At 46.3% G+C, this 15,271-nt stretch overlaps 1 protein-coding gene across 1 annotated transcript in view; it reads right to left on the reverse strand.

The window, feature by feature from the left end:
• The window catches only part of LRRC74B (leucine rich repeat containing 74B), a 56,967-nt gene extending 43,361 nt beyond the window's left edge, over nt 1-13,606 (reverse strand). The window contains exons 1-4 of the mRNA XM_026661200.1: nt 13,501-13,606; nt 12,283-12,386; nt 10,592-10,705; nt 3,723-3,974 (exon numbers count right to left, since the gene is read on the reverse strand). Of these exons, the coding sequence (XP_026516985.1) occupies nt 3,723-3,974; nt 10,592-10,705; nt 12,283-12,386; nt 13,501-13,606 (576 nt within the window). The remainder of the gene's footprint in view (nt 1-3,722; nt 3,975-10,591; nt 10,706-12,282; nt 12,387-13,500) is intronic.
• Nucleotides 13,607-15,271: the final 1,665 nt, after the last annotated feature.

The raw sequence follows: 15,271 nt of genomic DNA on the forward strand, positions 1-15,271 counted from the left end.
TGCCTCCCTGTGCCCCGCCCCCAGCCCTGCTGTGCCCCCAGTGCCCCGGTCCTGCCCCTCAATCCTGCTGTGCCCCCAGTGCCCCCCAAACCCTGCTGTGCCCCCAGTATCCCAACCCCACCCCTTCTGTGGCCCCAGTATTGTGCCCTGCCCCCCACTGCACCTCCCAGCCCTGCTGTGCCCCCAGTGCCCCACCTCCAGCCCTGCTGTGCCCCCAGTGTCCCAGCTCCACCCTGGCCACGCCTCCCTGCCTGGCTAGGCCCTGGCCCAACCCCTGCTGTGACCTCTGTATCCCTTATCTGCTACCCTCAGACCTGGTGCACGGCTGTGCTCTCTTACTTGGTATAGGGCACCAACTCTTGGCGATATAACTATGTCACTCGGGGGTACGGAAAATCCACACCCCTGAGCCATGTAGTTATACCAACATACCCCTGGTGCAGAGAGTGTTGTGTCAAGGGGAGGGCTTCTCCTGTCGACATGCTACCACCTCTTGGGGAGGTGGATTAACTGCATAGGTAGCATCTTCACTAAACGCTGCATCGCTGTAGGTGTAGACAAGCCTTCAGTTTCAGCTGCACAGCACCTTCCCCATCCCCTACACCAGGGCTGCTGGGGGATGTAGGTGCTGGTTGTGACTGCTGTAGTCACTTCCCTGCCACACAGATATAGGTGGTTTTAACACCCTTTGTGCTGCATGAATATTTGCAAGGATCCGCTCTAGGGGAACATTTTCAGAAAAAATTGTGAAAACTTTTAAATAATGGAAATAGTGGTCCATTGAGGCTGGGGAAACAAAAAAATGTTTTTATGAAATGGTTTTTCTTTTCCAACCACTTCTACTTTCCATTTGTTCTGATACTAATTGGGAGCTGCCAGAAAAATGGGGAAAAAAGGAAAAGTGATTGGCCAACTGGCCTCCTGGCAGTCAAGTGATTTGGAATGATGGCGTTTTCCCCAGTAAATAGGGCTTCTGGAGTGCAGGTTGCACTGACAATCCCTGCAGGTGATTTAGTAAGTGACTGTCTGCTGGAACACTGTAGACCCTTTGTTCTACAATATCCCGACAGCTTCTTTTTTCATACTAGCAAAAAGAACAGGAGTACTTGTGGCACCTTAGGACTAACAAATTTATTTGAGCATAAGCTTTCATGGGCTAAAACCCACTTCATAGGATGCATGCAGTGGAAAATACAGTAGGAAGATATATATACACAGAGGACATGAAAAAATGGGTGTTGCCATACTAACTATAATGAGAGTAATCAATTAAGGTGGGCTATTTTCAGCAGGAGAAAAAAAACTTTTGTAGTGATAATCAGGATGGCCCATTTCCAACAGTTGACAAGAAGGTGTGAGTAACAGTAGGGGAAAAAATTAGCATGGGGAAAATGAACATGTGCTGGGTCATCATCTGAGACTGCTATAACATGAAATATATTCAGAATGCGGGTAAAACAGAGCAGGAGACATACAATTCTCCCCCCAAGAAGTACAGTCACAAATTTAATTGACGCATTATTTTTTTAACTAGCATCATCAGCATGGAAGCATGTCCTCTGGAATGGTGGCCAAAGCATGAAGGGGCGTATGAATGTTTAGCATATCTGGCATGTAAATACCTTGCAACGCCGGCTACAAAAGTACCATGCAAACGCCTGTTTTCACTTTCAGGTGACGTAAATAAGAAGCAGACAGCAGTATCTTCCGTCAATGTAAACAAACTTGTTTGTCTTAGCGATTGGCAAAATAAGAAGTAGGACTGAGTGGACTTGTAGACTCTAAAGTTTTACATTGTTTTATTTTTCAATGCAGTTATGTAACCAAAAAAAAAATCTGCATTTGTAAATTACACTTTCACGATAAAGAGATTGAACTTCAGTACTTGTATGAGGTGAACTGAAAAAATACTATTTCTTTTGTTTATCATTTTTACAGTGCATATATTTGTAATAAAAAATAATATAAAGTGAGCACTGTGCACTTTGTATTCTGTGTTGTAATTGAAATCAATATTGAAAATGTAGAAAAACATCCAAAATATTTAATAAATTTCAAGTGGTATTCTAGTGTTATACATGCGATTCATTTTTTAAATTGTGATTAAGTTTTTTGAGTTAATCACGTGAGTTAACTGCGATTAATTGACGCCCTAAATATAAGCTATACTAGTACCTCTAATAACCACATCCAAACTTGAACTTTTACCAGCATAGCTATGTCAGCAAAAACTCACGCTCCTAACCAATGTAGCTATGCTGGTAAAACGTTTAAAGTGTAGACCAGGCCTTAGTCACAACCTTAATTTTGCCAGGAGCAGGAGGAAGCGATTTGTGTAGATAGCGCTGGAACTTCACACCACAATGATTCAAAGCACCCGCCACACTGATAGCATAACTGGGTTGAAGTCTGAGGGCCAGGTCCTCAACTTGGGTGAGTCATGGAGCGCCAGTGAATTCAGTACAATAGCTAAAGACCCATCCCTGAGATTTTAGAATGGCCAATGCATTGCCAGCTGGTCGTAATCACGTGTGCTGTGGCCCAGCCTGCCCTGATGCGTCAGTGGGAGTTTTGCGTTCACTCCCCTAGGAAGAGGACAGTTTCGTCTTTCTTTAACAGGCAACTGCTGCTCTTGTTTCTAAGACCCCCACATATTAAAAACTTACCCATGTAACAAGACCATCTACAAGGGTCTGATCCCCCAGTCCTCACTCACGTAAAGCTCCCACTGACTTCAGTTGACTAAGTTTAAGCTCAAGTGTAAATGCACCTACTAGCTGAGTCTAATTTTAAGAGCACCTGTGAGCCACTATTTAACTGAAGGGGGGAATGTGAACTGGTGTTTCAGACCAGGCCCCACAGAATGCGCTGGCTTGAGGAGACACACCCACCATTGCAACCCATTGCTGTCGCCTCCCACCAGGAACTGCATTCAGGCAGGAAACTACTGACCCTTTGTTGTGTTTTAGGAAAATCTCAAGTCATTTGGCACAAATGTATTTCCCAGTATCCTAAAATGCTTTTAACTCCCTGCACACAAAGCAGCACCTGCCTAGCAAAAAACCTTCCTCTCCATCTAAGGGGGAAGTTCAGCTCACTCTGCTCCAAGCTCAAGCAACTGGGCTCATTTAGGGGCTTGGGGTAGGGGGGTGTCACCCCCTCTGCGCTGGCTGGCTCTGAGGCAGCATGGGGAGTTCCTCTCCAGGGCAGCTAGAGGGTGTAAACCCCTCATGTGGCAGCTCCGCCGCACAGTCTGCCACGCAAACGCTTCACAATAGACTAGGGCTGGCATTTTCCAGGCTGCATACCTGGAATTAGGCATCTAAATGACTCTGGCAGCCTTTCTTTGGTGCTGAGCCCCCTGGAGTCAGAGGTGGGGTGCTAAACCCTTCGGTCAGTCAAAGCCAGTTTAATTTATGTGCCCCAACTTCAGCACCAACATTCTCCAACTTTGGCTCAGTCATCTGAAAGACCCTTGAATTAACCCTGTTAGCCCTGAAGCTCCCACAACTGGAAGGATGTTCATCTCGGCCAGCTGTATCTCTCAGACATTTATGTTAAAGCATTCCCAGAAAAAATACTTCCAGACAATGGGCACTTAATGCAGGAGGATGTTCTGGCATTGCGGCTTCCTGCATAGGGACCATGTTCACATAGTATCAACTCCCTTCTCTGTCCTGCTGGCCGCTTCTGCCTGGATGGGCTGCCCTGCCCTGGCTCACGCTATGCCCGGATTGCCGCGGTCTGCCTGCATCCTCAAATTGTTTCAGGTAGAACTGTGTAGCAAGCTGCCTTGTCATCACTTTAAGTGCAAAGAAGGCAGCTGTGATCTCAGAGGCAAGAAACACCAGGTAAATGCTATGCACAGCTGTCTCCAGGGGCAGCCGAATGATGTGCTCATCCATGAGAAGGAAAAGCAGGAGCGGGAGCTGGATCAGGAAGGATAGGAGCAGGAATCCAGCCAGTTCAGGTACCTGCAGAAGCAAAGGAAGCTGAGAGGAAAGACTGAAAACACCACAGCAAATGCTACAAAGAGCAGCACGCAGCCGAGGCTTGGGGGCTGTGACCTCAAGAGAATGTGTGAAGCGAGAGACAGAACACTGTGTAGGACTTGGAGCCCAGGACTGGGAATTCTATGCTCTAGAACTTGGTCATTCCCCCCTGAGCATCGCCATAAAGGATGCTTCAGCATTTCACTCTCCCTTTGCTTGTCTGCTTAGCCTCCAGTGGGGCCCAGCCACAGATCTTGCAGGACTCCTGCCCCAAAGCGGAGTACAGCTGGGTGCATAATGTATTTGACTCAAGTTGTCCACTAACAGGTCTTGCTGAGATAGGGAAGTGTGGCTCAGTGAGTAGGATATTAGCCTGCCACTCGGAAGACCTGGGTTTAATTCTCTTCTCTGCCACTGACTTCCTGTGTGACCTTGGGCAAGTCACTTAGGGCTTGTGTGGACAAATAGTGCAAGACAGATATACACTCGGGTTTGCTGAGCACTAAGTGTCCACGTGGACCCTGCTGCTGTGCACTAAAAGTTTCATAGTGGGCTTTGAAATACAAGTAGATCAAAGATCACTAGGGAACTGTTAGTGCACGGCAGCAGGTCCACACCATCAGTGAATGCATGGCAGGCTAATGTGAGGTAAGTTACACCCTCGCTTGCCACATGCTGTCCAGACAAGCCATCTGTCTCCGTTCCCAAGCTGTAAAATGAGGATGATAGTGCTTCCTACCCCACAGGGGGTTGTGCAGATGAATACATTCAAGACTGAGAGGCGCTCAGTGAGACATACCCAGGGTACAATCCAGACCAATGAGTAGCTTCGTCACCCCTGCCCTCCTACCTGGGGTGCCCTTTACAATGCCTTGCTGCTGTAGCCTCTAGCCTGGACTGGTCACAAACAGCCTCTAGCATGCAAGTCACACCCAGCTGTGTCTGTGTGTGTGCTTCAGATAGCCAGCCACACCTTGGTTCTTACTGCAGAGTGACCCCAACACCCCCCAGCCCTAGATTTCCCCCCCAGATATGTCTGTCCTGTACTGCCAAGCCCTCTCCTGGACACTACAAGTCCGTTATTTCTTTAATAGAAATAACATGCACACTACTTGCCACCCCAAATGGGGTTTCCCAGGCACTTCAATTTAAACTCACTGGATTAGATAAAACAAGCTTATTACTCACAAAGAGAGAGATTTTAAGTGAGTACAAGTAATGAGGCATAAAAGTCAGAAATGGTTACAAGAAAAATAAAGATAAAATGCAACTGGTGCCTAACAAACTCTGTTAAATTCAAAGCAAAGTTTTCTCGTCACATGCTTTCAGCAGTCTTGCTGACCACATTTCTTAGGTCAGGACCCCTTCTCCCAGAATCCAATTAATGCTTTCTTTGTCACTTCAGGTGCTGTGAATGCAATGGGCAGGAAGAGGCGGGGATCCTTGGGATGTTTGTCTCTTCTTTTTATAGTTTCAGTCCCCCTCTTGAAAACATTTACAGCTGAGATTTATGTAGAAGGAAACCCTGCTGTTTTTTCCCCCACCTGGTTGAACTTCCTTTGTCTCCCCCTCTTTGTCTGCCCCACTTGATGTGTTTATTGCTTAAATGCAAATTAAGCAGAGCACACATTCCTTTGTTTGAGACAGACCTGTTTGCCAACCTCTGCTTGGAACATGTGTTAATAACACCATACAGTGGAATCTGATAAACTTCACATACAAGGTTGCCACATATTTTACCAGGACAATAATGATCAGCAAATTATGATTTTTCAAATGATACCTCACAAGGCATATTTTGTGCAGAGATTATTACAGTGGTGTGTAGGGTGTGGAAACGGGTATATTCTGTCACACTCGGATACTATGATGAGGAGAGCCAGATAAGTGCCTTAACCTAGACTAGACTGAGCTCAGCAGAGGACCCAGGGTATGTAGGAAGGTGACTCTAAACCACTTTTCCGCCCCGGGGGGTAGGGGGAGGAGCGCTAAATTCCTGGCATAATTTAGGGCAGCCTAAGGGCTGCTGTGAGTTGCACCAGCCACAACAGCTCCCCCACCCGTGACTGCTTCTCCAGCTAGTGATCATGCTATAGCTCCACTCCATCCTACCCTTGGAACACCTACACCCAAGGGGGAAAGGAGGTGATGTAAAGGCCACTATGCCTGCTTTATAGCAACTGGGACTCCCCCTTGTCCACGGGGATCCCAGGCTGTCTTCTGAAGACAGAGCTGTTTTCTTTACAGTGATACAAAGGAGTTGGAATTGGTGCCAGGCTTATTATTCAATTAATCCAAAATATTGGCCAGTTAATTTCCATGAATTATTCTTGGGCTTCAGGTCTCAATATCATTCATAGTGAGGACCACCTCTTAACATATTTCTTCTCACAGGCATGTCCCTGCTACTAGTTGGCACCTGGCCACTCCTTCCCTCCATCTGCAATCACATAACTTCCCTATGGCAACTCCAATGATCACTTTCATGGCAAGAGAACATTGGGATGGGGGCAGGGGCAAATGATTTAGTACTTTGATAAATTGGGAAAGTATTTCATGTACTTTTATCTTCTTTTCATATAGTCACAGAAATGTTGGGCTGGAAGGGACCTGCAGAAGTCATCAAGTCCAGCCCCCTGCCCTGAGGCAGGACCAAGTAAACCTAGATCATCCCTGACAGGTGTTTGTCCGACTTGTTCTTAAAATCCTCCAATGGTGGGAATTCCACACCCTCCCTTGGAAACCTGCTCCAGAGCTTAACTATCCTTATCGCTAGAAAGTGTTTCCTAATATCTAACCTAAATCCCCCTCGCTGCAAATTAAACCCATTGCTTCTTGTCCTACCTTCAGTGGACATGGCTAATAATTGATAACAGTCTTCAAATATGTTAAGGGAAATTTTAAAGAGGACTATGATCAGATCCCCCCTCAGGCTTCTTTTCTTTAGATTAAACATGCCCACTTTTTTTAACCTTTCCTCAGAGGGCAGGTTTTCTAAACCTTTGATCATAGACTCATAGACTTTAAGGTCAGAAGGGACCATTATGGTCATCTAGTCTGACCTCCCGCATGATGCAGGCCACAAAAGCTGACCCACCCACTTTCCCTTAACTCAGCTGTTGAAGTCTCCAGATCGTGATTTAAAGACTTCAAGTCGCAGAGAATCCTCCAGCTTGCGACCCCTGCCCCATGCTGCGGAGGAAGGTGAAAAACCTCCAGGGCCTCTGCCAATCTACCCTGGAGGAAAATTCCTTCCCGACCCCAAATATGGCGATCAGTAGAACCCCGAGCATACAGGCAAGATTCTCCAGCCGGACCCTCATTTTACCAGCGATGGCACGTTATTGCCTAATTGACTAAAATCACGTTATCCCATCAAACCATTCCCTCCATAAACTTATCTAGTCTAATCTTGAAGCCAGAGAGGTCTTTTGCCCCCACCGTTTCCCTCGGAAGGCTGTTCCAAAATTTCACCCCTCTGATGGTTAGAAACCTTCGTCTAATTTCAAGCCTAAACTTCCCCACGGCCAGTTTATATCCATTTGTTCTCGTGTCCACATTAGTACTGAGCTGAAATAATTCCTCTCCCTCCCTGGTATTTATCCCTCTGATATATTTAAATAGAGCAATCATATCTCTCCTCAGCCTTCTTTTGGTTAGGCTAAACAAACCGAGCTCCTCGAGTCTCCTTTCATATGAAAGGTTTTCCATTCCTCGGATCATCCTAGTGGCCCTTCTCTGTACCTGTTCCAGTTTGAGTTCATCCTTTTTAAACATAGGAGACCAGAACTGCACACAGTACTCCAAATGAGGTCTCACCAGTGCCTTGTATAACGGAAGCAGCACCTCCTTGTCCCTACTAGAAATACCTCGCCTAATGCATCCCAAGATCGCATTGATCATTTTTGTTTCTCTCCTCTGGACTCCCCAATTTGTCCACACATTTCCTAAAGTGTGGTTCACAGTACGCCTGCCGAGGCCTCACCAGGGCTGAGTAGAGTGGGACAATTACTCCTGTGTTTTACATATGATATCCCTGTTAATACACTCCAGAATGATATTAGCCTTTTTAGTAAGGCTGTCGATTAATCACAGTTAACTCACACGATTAACTCAAAAAATTAATAGCAATGAATCACCGTTTTAATTGCACTGTTAAACAATAGAATACCAATTGAAATTTATTAAATATTTGTGGATGGTTTTCTACATTTTCAAATATTTTATTTCAATTTACAACACAGAATACAAAGTGTATAGTGCTCCTTTATATTACAAATATTTTCACCGTAAAAATGATAAACAAAAGAAATAGTGTCAAGTATCAGAGGGGTAACCATGTTAGTCTGGATCTGTAAAAAACGACAAAGAGTCCTGTGGCACCTTATAGACTAACAGATGTATTGGAGCATAAGCTTTCATGGGTGAATACCCACTTCGTCAGATGCATTCACTCACGAAAGCTTATGCTCCAATACGTCTGTTAGTCTAAAAGAAATAGTATTTTTCAATTTACCTCATACACGTACTGTAGTACGATCTCTATCATGAAAGTGCAACTTACAAATGTAGATTTTTGTTACATAACTGCACTCAAAAACAAAACAATGTAAAACTTTAGAGCCTACAAGTCCACTCAGTCCTACTTATTGTTCAGCCAATCACTAAGACAAACAAGTTTGTTTACATTTATGGGCGATAATGCTGCCCGCTTATTTACAATGTCACCTGAAAATGAGAACAGGTGTTTGCGTGGCAGTGTTGTAGCTGGAATTGCTAAGTATTTCTGTGTCAGGTATGCTAAACATTCGTATGCCTCTTCATGCTTTGGCCACCATTCCAGAATGTGACGTGACGCTGCATATTCTTTATAGAAATATGCTTATAATATGAATATGGCATAACTAAGATATATTTTATGCAAGAAGGGCCTTGTAAGATATCATTGGAAAGGTTATGATTTACTGAATGTGATTATCCAATTTAAATTAAATAAATTAAATTAATGGAGATATCCCATCTCCTAGAACTGGAAGGGACCTTGAAGGGTCATTGAGTCCAGCCCCCTGCCTTCACTAGCAGGACCAAGCACTGATTTTGCCCCAGATCCCTAAGTGGCCCCCTCAAGGATTGAACTCACAACCCTGGGTTTAGCAGGCCAATGCTCAAACCACTGAGCTATCCCTCCCCCCCCGAGGGATCTATCCCCCTAAATGGAAGCTGGCGTGACAGAGGGCTGAATCAGCAACCCTTTGCCCAGCACCCTGTCACAGGACCAATGTGAGATTTCTAAAGAGAGCTACAGCACTCGAACCAAGTTTAAAAATCTGAAGTGCCTTCCAAAATCGGAGAGGGACGAGGTGTGGAGCATGTTTTCAGAAGTCTTAAAAGAGCACCAGCCCAATGAGGAGACTACAGAACCCGAACCACCAAAAGAAAAATCAACCTTTTGCTGGTGGCATGGAATCTGACTCAGATGATGAAAATGAACATGCGTCGGTTTGCACTGCTTTGGATCGTCAACAAGCAGAACCCATCATCGGCATGGAAGCATGTCCTCTGGAATGCTGGGCAAAGCATGAAGGGACATATGAATCTTTACCGTATCTGGCACCTAAATATCTTGTGACTCCGGCTACAACAGTGCCATGCAAATGCCTGTTCTCACTTTCAGGTGACATTGTAAACAAGAAGCAGGCAGCATTATCTCCTTCAAATGAAAACAAACTTGTTTGTCTGAGCAATTGGCTGAATAAGAAGTAGGACTGAGTGGACTTGTAGGCTCTAAAGTTTTACATGGTTTTATTTTTGAGTGCAGTTATTTTTTGTACATAATTCTACATTGGTAAGGTCAACTTCCATGATAAAGATTGCACTACAGCACTTGTATTAGGTGAATTGAAAAACACTAATATACTAAATACTAATACTAAAAATATTTCTTTTTTACAGTGCAAATATTTGTAATAAAAATAAATATAAAGTGAGCACTGTACACTTTGTATTCTGTGTTGTAATTGAAATAAATATATTTGAAAATGTGGAAAACATCCAAAAATATTTAAATAAATGGTATTCTATTATTGTTTATCAGAGCGATGAATCGCGATTAATTTTTTTAATCGTTTGACAGCCCTACTTTTTACCAACTGCATCACATTGCAAACTCATTTTCAATTTGTGATCTACTGTAACCCCCAGATCCTTTTCAACAGTACTACCAACTAGCCAGTTATTCCCCCTCTTGAAATTATGCATTTAATTTTTCCTTCTTCAGGGAGTATTTTGCACTTGTCTATATTGAATTTCATCTTTTTAATTTCAGACCAATTCTGCAATTTGTCAAGGTTGTTCTGAATTCAAACCCTGCCCTCCAAAATGAGTGCAACCCATCTCAGCTTGGTGTTAGCCACAGGTGCTATAAGCATATGCTCCACTCCATTATTCAAGTCATTAATGAAAATATTTGACCTTCCCCCTGCAAGGGAGCTGTGACCAGCATGCTTTCCAGAGCTGAAGTGATGAAGCAGAGTTTGATGGGGAGCTGTAGCTTCCATGCCCTAGCCACTAGCCTGCTCAGGCCTTGAATCAGTTCTTACCTTTCCTTGCAGATTTCCAATGTATCCAAGATACAAGCGTAACCCTTCAGCTAATGCGAGAATCAGGAAGGCAGCAACAAGGAGGAACTGGTAGTAACAGGGCAGCAGGCCGTACTGTAACAGGAGGGCATTAGTGACAGACCATCGCCATTTCATCCCACCAGCCCCACACCTGGCACCAGCCCCAACACAAACCCCTCCCACCCCATCGCTTCATATATTCACTCTCCATCCATTTCACCTGCCTCCCTTACTGCTACCGTGCCACTGCTGCGCCCCTTGTCAGGGACTGGGACATGGGCAGTCGTGACCAGTGGTTAAATCCAGAGTCAGAGGCCAGGTGCCGGAGCCCAGGGTCAGAGCCAAAAATCAGAAATTGGAGCCAAGAGTCAGAAGTGGGTTAGCTGGAATGAGGCAAGGCAAGACAGGGGCTGTCGCAGCCATGGGCAATTGCTTCAAGCAGCCAATGAACAGCGACGATGACAATGACAACTGCTGCTGCTAGGCTTAACAGCTGGTCTGCTGACTTTCCAGCCCATCAGGCAGTGTACTACAGGCCAGCTGTGCTCGTTAGGTTGCCCCGAGTCTGGCTCTGCTGCAAGCCCAGATTCATGGATTCACAGAGTCCAAGGCCAGAAGGGACCATTGTGATCATCCGTCTGACCTCCAAAATAATTCCTAGAGCAGATCATTTAAAAAACATCCAATCCTAATTTAAAAATTGTCAGTGATGGAGAATCCACCATGGCCCTTGGTAAATTGTTCCAAGGGTTAATTACTGTCGCAGTTAAAAATTTGCGCCTTATTTCCAGTCTGAATTTGTCTAGCTTCAACTTCCTGCCATATTAGACCTTTCTCTGCTAGACTCCTTCTGTCTCTCCAGGGCTGACCCTTGGCTCATTTCCCAGACTCTGCCCAACCTGGACCCAACTCTAACCAATAGGCTGAACTCTCACTCCCACCACTAGGCCTGACTGCCCATGGCTCAGGACCCTGCAGAGGGATGCTTCTTGCCCATGGGATGGATCAGGCAGAAACATCGTCTCTTGGACCTCCCCTGGCCTGGGATATTTAAACCAAATGGAAACATAAGAGGCGCACAAGAAGTTTTGCGATTTGACAGGAGTTGCCATTTCTCAGGGTTTGAAATGGACCCATCTGGTGTTTACGTGTGTTTTGGGAAACGAAGGATTTTGATGGCTGGCTTGGAAACGGGTTCAAGAAAAGTTTTGATAAAAATCTCATGGAAAAATGAATGAAAAACAAAAACTTTCTAGAAGGTCAGTTTGAGAAGAGAGTTTTTGGAAAATGGCCGTTTGTCGACAAAAACCCTTTCTGCTTGATAAACCCTGACTTGGGCACAGCTTGGCTGGCAGACTGCAAGAAAGGGCAAGCGTGCAGTTGCTTGGGTACTGAAGGAAGGCATTTGGTAGGACCACGGCCGGCTCCAGCATTTCTGCCGCCCCAAGCCAAAAAAAAAAAAAAAAGCCGCGATCGGCGGCAGCGGCAGTTCAGTGGCAGGTCCTTCGCTCCTAGAGGGAGTGAGGGACCTGCCGTCCCCGAATTGCCGCAGGTGCCGCCCCTCTCCCTTGGCTGCCCCAAGCACCTGATTGTTAAGCTGGTGCCTGGAGCCGGCCCTGGGTGGTACTTCACTCATCTTCCCAGCTCTAACCACCCTGGTTATATGGTACCTTTAATGCCAGCATTATCCCCTCGCACAGGCACCAGAATGGGAAGTAGAAGACATTGAAGAATAGCATCATCTGGAGAGGCAGGCTGGACAGCACCTCATGCCCTAGGCAGGAATGAGAAGGCACAAGGTAAGCAGGTCTCTCCCATTACCACACTGCAAATCCCAGTCTCACAGGGGAGAACCTGCCCCACAAAATGGGCATTTTACTGAAGAACAAACCCGAGAATGCAGCCTGCTCTGCATAGCACATAGATACTGTTTCTGAGCATGGCCACTCCCCAGGGGCCCATGCAGCCCAGTCTCCTGTTGCTGGCAGTCGCTAGCACCAGCTGCTAATGCAGAAAGCGCAGGAACTCCCCCGTGGGTGATCCTGACGGGGTTTCACTGTGACCCCTTTCAAGGTTGGCTTGTGGGTTTAGATCCCTTCCAATTTTTTTAATCCTCTCTAATGTAAATGTGGGTTTTCACATTATCCACATACGTGGCTGATGCTTTTATGATTCCCACCAACATCCTGGCATCAGCAATATCAAATGGCAGGGGGCTCTGCAGGTTAATCATATGATGGTGTAAAACAAATTCCCTTTTTAGCAGTTTTGTACTTGCTGCCTCAGTTTCACTAAATGCCCCTTGTTCTTGCATTAGGAGAAAGGTCAGTAGGGTTAATAGATTCCAAGGCCACCACTGTGATCATAGTCTGACTTGTATAACACAGGCCAGAGACTTGGCCCAAATAAGTTCCTGATATGTCCACCTCTGTCCTTATTCCTGGCCTCTTCATCCTAAACAATCCCAACCTTTGCAATTTCTCCACCACACACCTGGCGGGACAAGGATAATACAAAGAGACTCCTTGCCTGTACACCCATCCCACTCCCCTCCTCACTTGGAGCCCATCTCCTTCACTGTGCACCGTATTGTGTAAGGCCCCTCAGAGTGAGCACACAACACATGGGGCAGGCCAGGAAGGCTGGTGCTTGTGCTGCTCAGAGTTCTGCCTCTCTCAGCGTAGGAGACAAAAGCATCTATTCATAGAATAAAGCAAAGCCCATTTTGCCTTTGCAGCAGCAAAAGCAACAGCAAACACCCAACCACATTCCTGAAGCAGAGCCCCTGTAAGCTGTGCTTAATCCACCTTGGATCTGGGGCAGGCAGAGCAGAGAGCACACAGCCCCTGACCAGGGCTCCAGGATTACTGTACTACTGAGTACTGTACCTGGATGGTAGATCTGGGCAGCTCCGCAATCCCTAGTTTTATTGTTGATGAACAGCGATCCACTGAAAGTTGTCAAGCCCCTTCGGACATTGTGAGGCAGAGCCATCGGCACCAGCTGAGCCCGCTCTCCCTCCTGACCTGGATAAGATGGTATTAAAGAGAAGCTCTCTGGCTTTAATTAAATTAGAGGGCTGGCCTTCCAAGCGGCAACTGGGGATAAATCTGCTATGCTGTGGTGGGAGATAGCACAGAAGGGAAAAGAAAGCCCTGGGCAGGTGTTGCCTGTATAGTCATTATATTACGGATTTCGTTTCCCCAGTTAGCACTTGGAAATTTGGTAGGTTCTGCTAGATCAGGCCCCATATTATCAGAATGACTGTTCAGCGGGAGCCCAGATGTGCATGACTGTAACACACACGCTTTGGAAATCACACACTGTTTATAATGTAATTAATACAGTTCACAAAGTCATGAATACTCTAACCCAGCACGGCAGCTAGAGAGAATACCCCAGCCCTTGCTGAACAGCCTGATGGGTCAGTTATCTTCCCCTTCACCATCACCAGTGGCTGTCATCCAAGCATCTCCCCAGGCATGCAGGCGGGGATACAGCTGTTGTCATGTGTTATACTGACGCCACTCTGCCTAATGCATATTCAGGAGGGGGTTCAGCCCCTTTTCCTTATTTGTAGTTCCTCCCCCTACTGATGCTGGGGTGCCCTTCTCCCATAGCTTATTAATCCTTTTACCTCAAGCTTATTAGCATATACGTCAATCAGTTACCATGGTATTCTTGTGGTCAGACATCTGCTGATGTTCCTAACTTTAAAAACCCCAAGCTGGTATAAAGTAGCATCTTGTGGTTACCTGTCAGCAGTTTAGTCCCTACCGCACTCTGCCTTGTGCTGTCTTATGATCTAGGGTTACTCCCGGTTAGCTACTCCTGTTAAGGCTTTTTGGGCCTTGTGCCTTGATAAGCTTAGCTAAGCTACTGTCTTACAGTTGTTGAGGCTTGTAAGCTCATTGCATTACTGCCTTAACTTACACCTGTGCCTCACCTGTTGTGTATTTGGTTGTCATGGTAATAGAATCTTGTGTTGCTATGGCAACTGAGTTAGATTATTAGGGGATAGCCCAGCCAGTTTTGGCTGGCTGTTGGTTAGTTCTGAGTGTAGCAGTAAATGGCTGCTTCAAGGTTTACAGCTCTCTGTGTCGCCAGTGATTCTTCCTAAAAAACTGTTGCCCCCAAGGATATAACAATGTGGCGACAAGGATGGGATCTCGGTGCTGCCCCAGCAACAGAAGGAAGTAGAAGTTAAGGTACACGAACAAACCTTTTTTGCTGCTGGAAGGGAGTGAGAACTGGCTTGTTTGCACTGACTGCAAACTGAAACTAAAATCATGGCTACACTTACAGGGCCACTGGAACCTTTTGAGGAGACTATAGTGCAATGGCAGGTATATACTGAGCGTTTTGAGCTTTTTGTTATTGTAGGGTTACCATATTTAACAAATAAAAAAAAGAGGACCCTCCACGGGGCCCTGGCCCCGCCCATTTGCCACCCCCAGCCCCGCCCCAACTCCGCCCCTTCCCTGCCCTAACTCCGCCCCCTCCTCCCTCCCACTCCCAGCCACGCGAAAAGGGCTGCCCGAGCGCTACCGGCTTCATGGTTTGCTGGGCAGCCCCCAGACCCTGCGCCCCCAGCCGGTGCTTCCCCAGCGCAGCTGGAGCCCGGGAGGGGAAGCGCCCAGCCGGGGGCGCAGGGTCTGG

The sequence above is a fragment of the Terrapene carolina genome, unplaced genomic scaffold, assembly GCF_002925995.2.
Source record: "Terrapene carolina triunguis isolate 2854851 unplaced genomic scaffold, T_m_triunguis-2.0 Scaffold951, whole genome shotgun sequence".
Classification (NCBI taxonomy): Eukaryota; Metazoa; Chordata; order Testudines; family Emydidae; genus Terrapene; species Terrapene triunguis.